This window comes from Ruditapes philippinarum, unplaced genomic scaffold (assembly GCF_026571515.1).
Source record: "Ruditapes philippinarum isolate M1 unplaced genomic scaffold, ASM2657151v2 ctg1197_1_1_1_1, whole genome shotgun sequence".
Taxonomy (NCBI): domain Eukaryota; kingdom Metazoa; phylum Mollusca; class Bivalvia; order Venerida; family Veneridae; genus Ruditapes; species Ruditapes philippinarum.
In genome coordinates, this window is record NW_026859020.1 from 34,470 (window position 1) to 49,714 (window position 15,245).

The 15,245-nt window shown below is 32.6% G+C and overlaps 1 protein-coding gene across 4 annotated transcripts; it reads left to right on the forward strand.

Annotated features, from left to right (window-relative positions):
• Window positions 1–88: 88 nt before the first annotated feature.
• On the forward strand, window positions 89–13,875 carry LOC132754920 (heat shock 70 kDa protein 12B-like). Of its 4 annotated transcripts, XM_060745673.1 has the most exons (6): window positions 89–234; window positions 7,354–7,430; window positions 9,390–9,789; window positions 10,208–10,426; window positions 11,160–11,316; window positions 11,493–13,875. In XM_060745673.1, the coding sequence occupies exons 3-6, from the start codon at window positions 9,472–9,474 to the stop codon at window positions 12,557–12,559; spliced, it is 1,761 nt and encodes a 586-aa protein (XP_060601656.1). In that variant the 5' UTR covers window positions 89–234; window positions 7,354–7,430; window positions 9,390–9,471; the 3' UTR covers window positions 12,560–13,875. The 4 variants fall into 4 exon arrangements, with proteins under 4 accessions (XP_060601656.1, XP_060601658.1, XP_060601657.1 ...); XM_060745675.1 differs by lacking the exon at window positions 7,354–7,430; XM_060745674.1 differs by lacking the exon at window positions 89–234 and having other exon boundaries at window positions 7,339–7,430.
• The last annotated feature ends 1,370 nt before the right edge of the window (window positions 13,876–15,245 follow it).

Sequence of the window (15,245 nt, forward strand, 5' to 3'; positions counted from 1 at the left end):
AGTCACCGCTTCGCGGAACGAAACCTGACAGGTATCGAATGTTTTGAATATTTCTTATTGTACGCTTTATTGATTTATAGGTTCCTTAAACTAAAATACACGTTGCGTTTTTAGTTGTTATAATTATCATTATTCGCCAAATACGGCAGAGTAAACCACGTTTGTATTTACGTCAAAGATACCACATCAAGCCGGTGATTTACAAGAAAAATTCATATGAAAGTTAATATATAGGTAAATATTCATAATGCATTGATGTTTTAAAAGCTTTAGGTATAAGAAATCACTAAATTTACTGATTTTTTGTTTGTTTGTTTTGTTGTTTTATTTTTCTCATATTTCAAACCTTTTGCTAATGTTACTTGTTGACTGCTTTATATATTTTAGCAATATTTTTTTAATAATTTGGGAAAAAATACCTAGAAAGGCTAGATCAAATCTGATTTGTTTATCTGACAAAAATAGAAGCATGATGAACAACTTCTAATTTTTATATAGAAATATGCAAAGATCTGTACACTGGCTTCTTTAATATATGAAATAATAGATATTCAAGTTAAACTTATAATGTTAAAATATCATATTAAAACTGGGATAATTTTACTGATTACATAGCTATTATAAATGTTTAACGGTTAACATAATTTTAGTCATTAATATGAGATTTCCAGATACGTGGTTTTATTATATATGTTTATATTATTTTAAAAGTTTTCATCATACATGTAACAATTGATGTCTCGAAAAATACTCAATTAAATGGAGTTTTGAATTATTCTTTAAATGCATTAACAATTTAATCTATATAAATGATATCAACACTAAGGGTAATATATTATAATAATGTCAACATAATATGTGATATATAATGCATTTACATTAAGTGTGATAAAAAATTATTTACTTAAGGTGTGATGTATAATTAATATTATCTTAATGTGTAATATGTAATGTATATCAAAAATAAGTTGTAATAAGGACTTTAAAAGTAATTTATGTAACTCTCTTGTGTAATATACTATTATATTAACAAAAAATTAACATTAATTATGGAATTAATGTGAGTTTTCAAATGAACGAATACTTTCGAATTTCCTTCCTGGTTTGATAAAAAAAATCTGTTTTGTCGCCATAATGTCTTCGTGTAAAGTTGATATCCAAATTTACGATGCAACCGATTGATTGTGGAGTCCGTCAAGGAGAAAATCTTTCACCGGTTTTATTCAGCCTATTTCTAAATGATTTAGAACAATTCTTGGCAGAAAAAGGTCACACGGGAGTGAAATTCATTGATATAGAACCAAACATAGATACTTTTTTAAAAATATTGATACTTTTATATGCAGATGACACACTTTTAGTAAGTGATGATCCAAAAAAAACTACAAAATTGCCTAAATGATTTTGCTGAATACTGTAGAATCTGGAAATTAAAAATTAATGTTAGTAAAACTAAGCAATGGTATTTGATCACATAATGACAGGAACTTATCTTTTAAATAAATGAAGCACCAATTGAAATAGTAACCTCATACAAATATCTAGGTGTATATTTCTCAAAGAGTGGAAGCTTTCTAAAATGCTAGAAAACATCTGGCTGCACAAGCAAAAAAAGCCATGAACTTATTATATAAAAGAATAAATAATTTACTTCTCCCTATAGATCTAGCCATTAAACTGTTTGATCATACTATAATCCCCAATTCTTCTGTTCTCTGCAGAAATATGGGGCTATGAAAACTATCAAATGTTAGAGAGAATACATTCAGAATTCCTGAGAAAACTAACTCACTTAAGACGTTCAACACCACTATATATGTTATATGCCGAACTTGGCAGGTACCCCTTGAATATTAACATAAAGACTAGAATGAATAATTACTGGAATACACTAGTTACTGGAAAACAAAATAAACAAGATATGTTTGTAAAACATGTATGCCCCCTATCAGCAGCCAATTAGTCATGTGATAAGGTTATTATGCATGACTTCTGACCTAGTGATCAAACAATTAATAAGGGTTATAAAGTATCTACTGGTCATGACCTTGACCTTTGACCCTTGACCAAAACTCAATAGGGTCATCTGCTGGTCACGACCAATCATCATACAAAGTTTGAAGTTCCTAGGCCTAGGCGTTTTTTAGTAAATTGATCAGAAACCGTTTTTACCTACAAGGTCAATGTGACCTTGACCTTTGACCCTTGACCCCAAAAATCAATAGGGGTCATCTGCTGGTCATGACCAATCACCATGCCAAGTTTGAAGTTCTTAGGCCTAAGGGTTCTCTTATTATTGATCGGAAACCATTTTAACATACAAGGTCAATGTGACCTTGACCTTTGACCCCAAAATCAATAGGGGTCATCTGCTGGTCATGACCAATCACCATGCCAAGTTTGAAGTTTCTAGGCCGAAGCGTTCTTTAGTTATTGATCAGAAACCGTTTTTTACTTACAAGGTCATAGTGACCTTGACCTTTGACCCCTTGATCCCAAAATCAATAGGAGTTATCTGCTGGTCATGACAAATCACCATACCAAGTTTAAAGTTCCTAGGCCTAAGCGTTCTTGAGTTATTGATCAGAAACCGTTTTTACTTAAAAGGTCAATGTGACCTTGACCTTTGACCCCTTCACCTAAAACTCAATAGGGTCATCTGCTGGTCATGGCCAATCATCACACAAAGTTTGAAGTTCCTAGGCCTAAGCGTTTTTAGTTAATTGATCGGAAACCGTTTTTACCTACCAAGGTCAATGTGACCTTGACCTTTGACCCCTTGACCCCAAAATCAATAGGTCATCTGCTGGTCATGACCAATCACCATACCAAGTTTGAAGTTCCTAGGCATAAGGGTTCTTAAGTTATTGATCGGAAAGCATTTTTACCTACAAGGTCAATGTGACCTTGCCCTTTAACCCCTTAACCCCAAAATCAATAGGGGTCATCTGCTGGTCATGACCAATCACCATACCAAGTTTTGAAGTTCCTAGGCCTAAGGGTTCTTTAGTTATTGATCGGAAACCGTTTTTACCTAAGAGGTCATGTGACCTTGACCTTTGACCCTAGACCCCAAAATCAATAGGGGTCATCTACTGATCATGGACCAATCACCATCTCAAGTTTGAAGTCCCTAGGCCTAAGGGTTCTTTCATTATTGATCGGAAACCGTTTTTTACCTACAAGGTCAATGTGACCTTGACCTTTGACCCCCTTAACGCCAAAATCAATAGGGGTCATCTGATTGGTCATACCAATCACCATACCAAGTTTGAAGTTCCTAGGCCTAAGGTTCTTTGTTATTGATCAGAAAACTGTTTTAAATTAAAAGGTCAATGTGACCTTGACCTTTGACCCCTTGACCCCAAAATCTATACGGGTCATCTACTGATCATGACCAATCACCATACCAAGTTTGAAGTTTCCTAGGCCTTAAGGTTCTTTAGTTATGATCGGAAACCGTTTTTACCTACAAGGTCAATGTGACCTTGACCTTTGACCCTTGACCCCAAAATCAATAGGGGTCATCTACTGATCATGACCAATCACCATACAAGTTTGAAGTTCCTAGGCCTAAGGGTTCTTTTGTTATTGATCAGAAACCGTTTTTAATTAAAAGGTCAATGTGACCTTGACCTTTGACCCTTGACCCCAAAATCTATACGGGTCATCTACTGATCATGACCAATCACCATACCAAGTTTGAAGTTCCTAGGCCTTAATGTTCTTTAGTTATTGATCTGAAATCGTTTTTACCTACAAGGTCAATGTGACCTTGACCTTTGACCCCTTGACCCAAAATCAATAGGGGTCATCTACTGATCATGACCAATCACCATACCAAGTTTTGATGTCCTAAGCCTTAAGGTTCTTTAGGTTTGATTGGAAACTGTTTTTACCTACAAGGTCAATGTGACCTTGACCTTTGACCCCTTGACCCCAAAATCAATAGGGGTCATCTACTGATCATGACCAATCACCATACCAAGTTTTGAAGTTCCTACGCCTTAAGGTTCTTTAGTTATTGATCGGAAACCGTTTTTGCTTTAAAGGTCAATGTGACCTTGACATTTGACCCTTGACCCAAAATCAATAGGGGTCATTACTGGTCATGACTAATCACCATACCAAGTTTGAAGTTCCTAGGCCTTAAGTTCTTTAGTTATTGATCGGAAACAGTTTTTGCTTTCAAGGTCAATGTGACCTTGACCTTTGGACCCCTTGACTCCCAAAATCAATAGGGGTCATCTACTGGTCATGACCAATCACCATACCAGTTTGAAGTTCCTAGGCCTTAAGGTTCTTAAGTTATTGATCGGAAAACCGTTTTTGCTTTCAAGGTCAATGTGACCTTGATCTTTGACCCCTTGACCCCAAAATCAATAGGGGTCATCTACTGGTCATGACCAATCACCATACCAAGTTTGAAGTTCCTAGGCCTTAAGGTTCTTTAGTTATTGATCGGAAACCGTTTTTGCTTTCAAGGTCAATGTGACCTTGACCTTTGACCCCTTGACCCCAAAATCAATAGGGGTCATCTACTGGTCATGACCAATCACCATACCAAGTTTGAAGTTCCTAGGCCTTAAGGTTCTTTAGTTATTGATCGGAAACCGTTTTTGCTTTCAAGGTCAATGTGACCTTGACCTTTGACCCCTTGACCCCAAAATCAATAGGGGTCATCTACTGATCATGACCAATCACCATACCAAGTTTGAAGTTCCTAGGCCTTAAGGTTCTTTAGTTATTGATCGGAAACCGTTTTTGCTTTCAAGGTCAATGTGACCTTGACCTTTGACCCCTTGACCCCAAAATCAATAGGGGTCATCTACTGGTCATGACCAATCACCATACCAAGTTTGAAGTTCCTAGGCCTAAGGGTTCTTTAGTTATTACTCGGAAACCATTTGGTCTACGGACCGACGGACCGACGGACCGACGGACCGACAAGTGCAAAGCAATATACCCCCTTTTTTTCAAAATGGGGGCATAACTATCATATCAGATATATAAATATATGCTTGAAATGCCAAATTTTGAATCAAAATGGATAAAAGGAATAAAAAACATTTTTAATGAAATAGGGCGAAATGATATTTGGATTAATCAAAATAACCTCCAAAGTAAAAATTTGGGAAAAACAGTAAAACAAATATTATTAGACCAGCATTATCAAAACTGGCATGCCTCTATGCAAGTCTCAACTAAAGGACTAAATTATTCAATTTTCAAAGAGTCAATTGACCTTGAGGGCTATTTACTTAATCAAAAAAAGTCTGACTGGCTGTCTTTTATTAAATTTAGATGCGGCAATCATTACTTCCCATGTGAAACTAGAAGGTGGCAAAATATAGACTATAATGAAAGAATATGTCAACTGTGTTTAAATGAGAATAGTACCCAAATAGGAGATGAGTTTCACTATTTATTGACCTGTCCCTTTTTTAATCAGACTAGAAAATTATACATTAAACCTTATTATTTAAGAAGATGTAACACTCTTAAATTTAAAGAGCTACTTAATACGCAGTCAAAAAAGCTATGTACATTTATTAAAATTATTTTAGAAACGGTTAAACAGTAAGGAATCACATGAATATTTTCTCTGTAAAAATGGTAATATTGTCATAGGATCTGTACACCATTACTGTATTAATGTTTTCTTTATTCCATTTGCTTTTCCTTGTCACTGCTACAGTTTTTATATACAAATATTATAATCCTTTTTCTTAATTCTTTTTTTGTAATTAATACAAACTGTCACTTCATTGATACAGATTAACTCATATGGTCATTTTCTATTCTATTTTTTCATAGTCAAGCTTTTTTTCCTTGACTTCTCTAGTTCTAGTTTACACTTTTTTCCTCATGTTGAATATAGGTCAGGTTTTGTATTTTCTTATGTTGAATATAGGTCATGCTTTTTTTCATAACATTAAAATACACCTGTCAATATGCCTATATAGATGTAGTTTATCAGTTGTATACAATCAAATTAATCCTTTTCCACGAGTATACAATAACTATGCAAATTCTTATTTAATTGATGTTTACATGTTCTACTTCTGTGAAGACACGTGACACTCATTATCAGGTTATGACATTTCTCAGTCTTCTGCTAAATTTGCTAAACTGATACTTTTTTGATCAAATGGTGAGTACTTCTAGATGCTTCGAAACATTTTATATCCATCTTTCGAATATTTAAACTAATCATTCGTTGATAATCGTCTATTAATTAATTTATCTTACTTAACACATTTTACGGTAAGGCTTTACACAGCGGACGATTACACTACCTTTTGGGTATAGCGCGGTTTCGATGCAGCGATTTAATTCAGGCTGCACAAATACAATACGAATAAACTCTGTTTCTTTTAAAAACAATATAAAAGGGTGTTAATAATGTTCAAAATTCACATAACTATTAAAAAGCGTAGATTATTAAATTAGTTTCAGCCACCCAATATCCGAAAATGGAACATTCCCAGACAAGAATTTATAGTCCTTTTCAAAAAAAATAAATGGAGTAACACACTATCACTATTGTCAACCCCGTTAAGCAAACAATCTGTCACGTGACCTCACAAGGTATTTTTGTTCAAATGTAATATTCGCTGTATGCTCACATGCTTGTAATCATTGCTTGAGCTAAATAAAGTTTATTTTGTTGTTGTTGATAACTGAAAACTTGTATATACTTGTGTGTGTATATATATGAGATCATATCTATGTATTTAATATGATGTTTAACAACGAGCAATCACTATACTAAATCACTATATTACAAAACCACTTGATTTTATCGGTCTCTTTTTATTTCTGATATGTGTCCTTGAATTTTGGTTCGTGAATTTTATAAACATTGTTCAACGATGAGATATCTCTGTTTTAATTCAAATCATGTGAAGGGAGTTATCGTCGCAAAACAAATCATCAAAACCCTATTCAGATAACGTGACAGACTATCATATTGTGAAAACGAAAGATGTTATTTGAATCAAAATCATTTTTAATGATAAATATGTGACATGCAATTGAATAAATATCTTTTAGAAAAAACCTTTTTGTTTTATACTTACCTTTCTGTATATGTAAATGTTTAAGATTATCAATGAATTAGTGCTGAAGTAAATGTGTCATATATCAATAAGTATCTGTTTATTAATATCTATGTTTTTTAAAATATATTTTATGTACAATACATTATTCTTGAAATGCACTACTTTTTATGGGTATTCTTTGTAATCGTTTATCTTAGATTGACTGTATTTTTCTATTCAATCAATTACGCAAAACACGTCTATTTCAGATCAGTTGTAACCAGGAAGAATATTTTTTAACTGATTTCAGAGAAAAAGGCCTATGTTGGACGGATCAACATTCAACCGCCCATTCTATTTTAAATGAGACAGAAATCATTTTGAATGGTGAGTATTCTTTAGTGTTGTGTTAATTATGTTATAATTATAAAAAATGCTCGGATATTTATGTTCTTGTTAAAGCCTTAGATGTGTATACTGTTTTGTTTTGCTTTATATTATCCGAGTCTTAACATGGCAATTTCTGATTTCGGCACTCATGATAAAAAATGTTTGATATATTTTATTTATTTTATGTTTTTATTTATTTATTTATTTATTTATTTATTTATTTATTTTATTTATTTATTTATTTATTTATTTATTTATTTATTTATTTATTTATTTGATCACGATTGCTATAAACACTTATTTTTCTGAAACACGTAGAAACAGTTGCCGTAAATTTATTCAGTAGCCAAAATATATCACTCTCCATGCGTTTAAAATAGACTAGTCATTTTTTTCAATTTAGACCAATATATGCATTACTTTTAGGAAAAATGTACTGACTGGTCTCATGGGTAACAGAGGGGCTATGCGATAAAAAGTAAGAAGTGTTATAAATTGTCATTCTTTCGTTTTTGATCGCTCTAAAGTGTCGTCATTTTACATGCACTTGATTTTTATTATATTAATGTTTTCTTCATATTCATTAATATTTCCACTTATTTGAAACCCAAAATCTCATGTTGTTTTTCTTTAATTTACAAATACAGCCTGAATACATTTTCAAGGAGTTCATCAATAATAATATTATATTTATTAACTTTCGCGGCGATACACAGACCCTTCGCCGCGAATTGAAAAACATTTATAACATAAATCTCTGCGATCTGACGTGGTCACCGCATTTTGCGAGTTTGGAGGGTTTAAACGTAATGCAAAATGTGCTTATCTGATTGTTTGTTGTTGTTGAAGATATATACCTTACATTTATGCATTTGGGTTAGATATTGAAACCAGAACGCGATAGCGTGATTCCTGCCCTAAATGCGAGTCTTTTAGCCTTACTATGTGAGACATGACAGATGTGCAACAACCACGTAAACATTTTGTATTAATCGTACAGTCTTTATCTTAAACGGACTTTCACATGTAATTCTTCGTACCTGTAATATACAAACATCCTCTTTCAATACTTGGAAATCATTAAACCAGGAAGTTTAACAGTAATTCTTAATTGCACAGTCGTAGAAATATAATAAGACTATTAAACATCTGGATAAATATACATAGAATTAAAGAAAGATTACGCAAAGTAAAACTTTTTCATCGCAGAGAAAGTGTAAAAATATCTTTAAAATAATAATAGTTTAAATCGAAAGTTGATTTATACTGACCTAGATCACAAGGAGGAAGGGTAATTTGTTTATAAACATTTTCATTCATGGTTATATACGTTTGTAAGTGTGTTCATGTTTTTAAATTAAGCATCTTATACAAAAGACTGGTGCAGAATTAATTCATAATTAATGTTTCGTTCGAATTTGAAGTCGTATGTGTTGTGTTAAATCCTAGGGCAAAGATATTTTTCTCCGTGACAATGTACCTTTTACAGTTTTTAGCAAGAAAACAATTTAACCAAGCATTTTCTTTTCATTGCTAGATCAATTGCTTACAATCAGAATCACAAACAAAACCAAGTGTTCCTTTGTGTAAACTAGGTACATGTAACACCAGTGATTATCCCAGTCTAGCAACTGGCTGGCGAGTCAGCTAATTTACATAATGTCCATTGATCTCGGACATCGAAACAAATGATCATTTGCTTCTCACCGCCGATTCAGAAATTAAAAACAGTTGTCCGTCTCTTTCGAAGAAGAAAATATGAATATCTGATTATATAAGGACCGACCGCCAAGATGTAACCAAGGAATTTGTAAAAAATCATCGTTTAAAGTCAACACAAACAATAAAATAGGCTTGAATAGTTTCTTAATAATCTAATTTTAAATGCAATGTTTTTATTTATAAAGTGATGTTGATTAATACACAAATTAATTGTCCTGTCATTGTTTATTAAAGGTTGAAACAATCGAAGTCTAAAATAGACTAGTGCAAATCTCAACTTAATACTATTGTCCCTGGGTATCCACATTCCCTGGATATGGCAGATAACAGTAACTACGAGCTGATGGTAGCAATTGATTTTGGTACGACGTATTCGGGATATGCCTTCCAGTTTACTGGCGAATATGATCCTGAAGATCCAACAAAAAAAATTCTTTCCCCACAATCATGGAATGATGGACCCACCAAATTGACGTCAATGAAAACGCCCACTTGCCTTCTTTTAGACAGGAATCAGGATATCGATTCGTTCGGGTACATTGCAGAAGATAAATATGCTGACCTATGTATGGATGGTGACAATATGAACTGGTACTACTTTAGGAGGTTCAAGATGAAGTTGCATGACACAAAAGTATATATTTTTTGTATTGTTCATTAAGTAAAAATGTTTATTGTAATTTTTGATAATACAGTATCATTACGGATACAATATAAGTATGTATATTGTATGTAATAGAACGCTTTTCTTTTTTAAATTTGTAATTAATCAATGCGAAAAATTTAAATCCAATAGATTTTAGATAAATACCTTAAAGTTAGTAGAACTACGCTTTGTCTATTTCAATTTTATAGCCACTGTTAATAAGAATAATAGCTTGTGATTTTTTTATTCTTAAGATGATAAATTATCCATGCGTTATGTAAAGTAACGTATCTAAAGTCAATCCTTTAGGAAAAATGACGAAGAATAATTTTGAACATTATGTTATACTATGATAATGTACTATGTACAGCTAAAATATGACATGTTCTAATCTGTGATTTCACAGGGACTGAAGAAGACAACTCTGATAGCTGACGAAACAGGTAAACAGTTACCTGCCCTTACAGTGTTCGGGAAATCCATCAGATGCCTTAAGGATCATCTGATAGAATTACTAAGGAAGAGAAATTTTGATCCAACAGATGACGAGATTAAATGGGTTCTCACTGTGCCTGCTATATGGGATGATACTGCTAAAGGATTTATGAGAGAAGCCGCTAACATGGTATAAATTGAATATATTATTTCACAATTATGTTAGTGTTATATATGATGAAATATAAATTGTGTTTCAATTTTTGATTGATTTTGATTGAATTATCAATTTGTCATAGTCAAAACATAAATTCATTATTATATAAGTTCTACAAATTTCTGAGTTATAATTTAGTACGTGTTTTTAAGCCATTCATGATATATTTCGTTTAATTTTAATGTCAAGCCGCGAGATTATTCTTCTTAATTCTAAATATATAAACATTATGCTAGATCAGTATCGGTCTGTATTTACGTGCCAAATTTGTAAAGGTGTTGAAACTGTCTAGGCAATAATGAAATCGATATTCTCAGTTTGCTATAAACGGTGATAAATGGTCGTATGTGGCAATATTTCTAATTTTATTATATCCAGTTCTGAGCTATAAGCATATAACGAAAATTTAAATATGATATAAATAAAGATAAAAATGAGACCTAATGAGGATGTTCCTTTTATCCGATTGTTCACTATATCTGAAATCCATTAAGTGAGGACAACAATAGATTTAACCACAAACATTGACATATGTTCTTCTGTTTACAATACATTGTGGTGAAATTCTTATTGTAAAATCATAATTAGACATATTAGGGTAATGTACGGATCTATGCATTATGTAAGATATATTTAGAGTGTTAATTGTCTATAAATGTGATAAAAAACATAACCATATTTTTACATTTTTGTATACACAATGAAGGCTGGAATCCTATCAAAGCATTTGACAATAGCTCTTGAACCTGAAGCTGCATCATTGTTTTGCCAGTACCTTCCTGTTGAGAAATTTAGTGTCGGCGGACAGACCAAATTCTCAGATGCTAAGCCAGGAACAACATACATGATTGTTGATCTTGGAGGTAAATTATCAAATCCAGTTCATTATACATCAATCCGTCCAACTTGTAAATATGATATTATGGTAGTTAATAAAAAAATCTTTTATAATTTGTTTAAAGAAGTAAGTGATGAATAAATAATGAAAGTATTATCTGTGAATCAAACTGAGTTAATCGTGTAAAATTGAAATTTGCAGGTGGTACTGCTGATATAACAGTGCATGAAAAGGTTGAAAATGGAAAACTTAAAGAGGTGTATCAGGCAAGTGGAGGGCCTTGGGGAGGGACATCTGTAGACGCCGCTTATATTGCTCTAATCAGTAGGATTATTGGCGGTCCAGTATTTGCAAAATTTATGAAGGAACAAACCTTTGACTATCTAGACATGATGCGCGATTTCGAGTCGGTCAAACGCAATGTCAGTCTGTCCACTACTGATGACGTGAAAATGAAGATGCCCGTCTCTTTGAGCGAAACATGCAGCAGCGCGAGGAACAAGGACTTCAAAACGCTGGTTAAAGAGGCGAGGGAGGACAAAAACATTACATTTATTGGTGACAAAGCAAAGTTCAAGCCAGTTTTGATGCAGAACTTGTTTAAGAAAGCGACAGACAAAATTGTAAGCCACATGAAGAAAATCCTTGATACAACACCAGCTGGTAAGAAGGTATCTCTCATACTTATGGTCGGAGGATTCTCTGAATCAGCGTATATACAAGATGTTATCAAAAAGGAGTTTCACGACAAAAAAGGACGAAAGGTGCTTGTTCCAAAAGATGCAGGTATTTCTGTGGTCCAAGGTGCTGTTGTGTATGGTAGACAACCAGGCAACATCACATCCCGCGTTCTTCGTTATTCCTACGGTGTTGCAGTCAGTCCCAAATTTGAGGAAGGAAAACATAATCAAAGCAAGATGAAAACAGTTGCTGGTGTCAATAGATGCGGCGATGTTTTCTCTAAGTTCATTAACATAGGTACAGCAGTTGAGGTTGGTCATCAAGTTAAACAGAGCTACAAAACAATCGATCCCTTGGCAACATCATGCGCCTTTCGGGTGTTCTTTTCAACAGACGAGGACCCGATGTATACTGATGATGTGTCCTGTCAACCTTTAGGGCAGCTTGATGTTGATTACCCTAATCCTTACAAACGTATCTTAGACATCGAGGTTGATTATATCTTTGGAGACACTGAATTAAGCATTAAGGCAATAGAAACAGATAGTAAATGTACATGTCAAACAAAGCTCAGAATGCTCGAGTAATTGATAGCAGAAAGATATTCCGTACCTTGGTATTCATTGAAACTGTATGACATAAATCATATTGAATTGGTTTGTAAAGATGTCAAAAGAATTTACTATTGTTTACACGTTGGCATTGCCTGTATTTAGTTAAGCAATTGACGCGTTATCTAAAAGTTGAAAGACAGTCGGGTGAAAAAAGGAAACATAGTAACTCGGAAAACAAAGCTTTAAAAACTTTGAAATGTCAACATGCTACATCAACAACATCATTGTTATCGTTTTCACGTCATCATCAGAATGTTATGTAGCCAGACATAAAGTTTTGATCAACGTACGCATGTCATGTTGACTTATTGTTCAGTTTCATTTCGCTTTTTTTTAAATTTGATTATGTTTTTGCATTCTTATATTTAAATATTGATATCATGTAATTTTTTATTTTCTTCAGGGTTTTTGCAGTGCTTCTAAATATCCTTATCATTTTATACGCACCGGATATTCAAAACTGTATACGAAAGGAATATCTGATTTATATATAAAACTATCACTCAAACTTCAATAGAAATAGAAAACAATTAGCAATTCCATATATTTCCCCAATTATCAGAAGTATCATAAGGTTCATTTGAAAATATTTGACAAGTTTCCTACAAAATTGTCAAGAATTGTTAAGAACCCTGATATCATAGATTAAATTTTAACGTTGATGAGAAATGTGCTTATATTCCTTAACAGTATCAGGATTATTGTCCTGCCAGTATCATACATAATGCAGTACTTACATTGTAAGATAAAATTACGTCAGTAATTATTACACACATATTGATATACAATCTAAACTAAAAGTAGATAACGTCTCAAGATTTAGGTCAAATACGCATATGATGATATTCATTACTGTCTACATGAAAGTTTAAAAGCTGATCAAAATGATTTATTATCTGTCTAATTTATTGACTGTCAACGTTCTGATACCCGGTGAATGAAGATCAGTACTTCTATGTGTAAAGTTCAATTCTACTGAAGCCGGTGCAAATGTATGCCAGCAGTGTCTATTTATAGGATCAGTCAAACGAAGCATTTATACGGTAAATTCTATTATTTGGCCGACATTTTGGTTTAAAATGAAATTACATCCACAAGGAACTACCTTAAACCTACACAAACTTACTACAAATAAACTTATAAACAAATATACTATATAACTATATAAAAAAGTTTGAAATACGTTTTGAATGTTCTAAAAAATAATTGAAACTGTGAAAACAGATCTTATTTGTATCAAAATTATTGTAAAATGATAAATATGTGACATGCAATCGAAAATATATCTTTCAGTAACACTTGTTTTCACTATGTTTTGTTTTATACTCACCTATCTGTTCACGTAAAGTTTTAAGATCAAACCTTCAGTTAGTGTTGTAGTAACAAATAATATGGCATATGTTAGTAATGCTAACACGATTCATGCATTTCCTCTATCAAACATTTTGGGCAGTCAAATGCATTATGTGACTTTTTTGCATAGTTTGGAACGTTTTCCTTGTTCTTACTAACCCAGTATATTCAGGACACTTTCAATGAGAATTTGAAAATTGCATTGATATATTACAATGCAGTTTTTTTCATACAGGAAAAACTCAACTTTATATTATAACAGATGAGAGTGTTGTTTTTTTCATTTTGTATATATCAGTGTAGTTTTTCTTACAGAGGCTAGACTTGGGGGTATCACACCTGCCCAGTAGCAAAAAAAAAAAGATTTATTAGCTGGTATTGGTTCATTTTTTCTAGGGTTTACATTTCAACCGAACGGGAAATGGCACAAGAGATGGAAAATCACTGATCATAGGAATTTTGTTTGCTGATTTCTGTTACAAAAAATATGAAATTGCGATAAAACAGTTATAATAGATAAAACTCGTTAGTAATGGCGGTTTAACACTGGCTGATGCGATATTAAGGGATGTTTCTTGAAGCAAATCGTCTCAGCCTAACGGCCTCGACATTCTTTTTAACAGAATCATCCCTCATTGTTGTCAGTGTTAAATCCTCGTTACTAACACATTGCATATGCTATATTTTTTACATATGATGTGACGTCAATCAACCAAATGACGTCAGAAAAAATGATTCTATGATCAATGTAGTTCAACATCTTCACAACTAAGTTAATTTTCTTTTAACATCAACACCTTTTTCTTGGAATATTTTAATATGTTCCTGTTTGAAACTACTCTACACTTAACAAATCTTATAAGTTTGCACCTTTTATGTCCTTATAAATTTTTTGTTCATCAATATTTCGCACTCACATTTTTTAGAAATGTATCTTAAAATTTATCTTGAATGAAAAAAGAAAACAAATAAAAATAATAGCCTGTCTCTTTTCTGTATTTATTGAAAATTTCAGCATGATCGGGCAAATATTGATACACCTATGAGACCATATATGCATGCACACTTATAAGATTTGTTAAGTGTATAGCCATTTCCCAGGTATCTTACCTATTATAGTCGTGCTTATGAATTGCAGAAGTGTCATAAAGACTTCATAATATATATAATTATTCGATTCAATCACGATATATCTAATTAGGTATATGAAGTGATGTTTAATAGCTCCGATAAATGTTAAAAAAATATGCAAAGAAATTAAAGGACTTAAAAGCTAATCTGATTTATTATCGCCATTCTGAGGAAA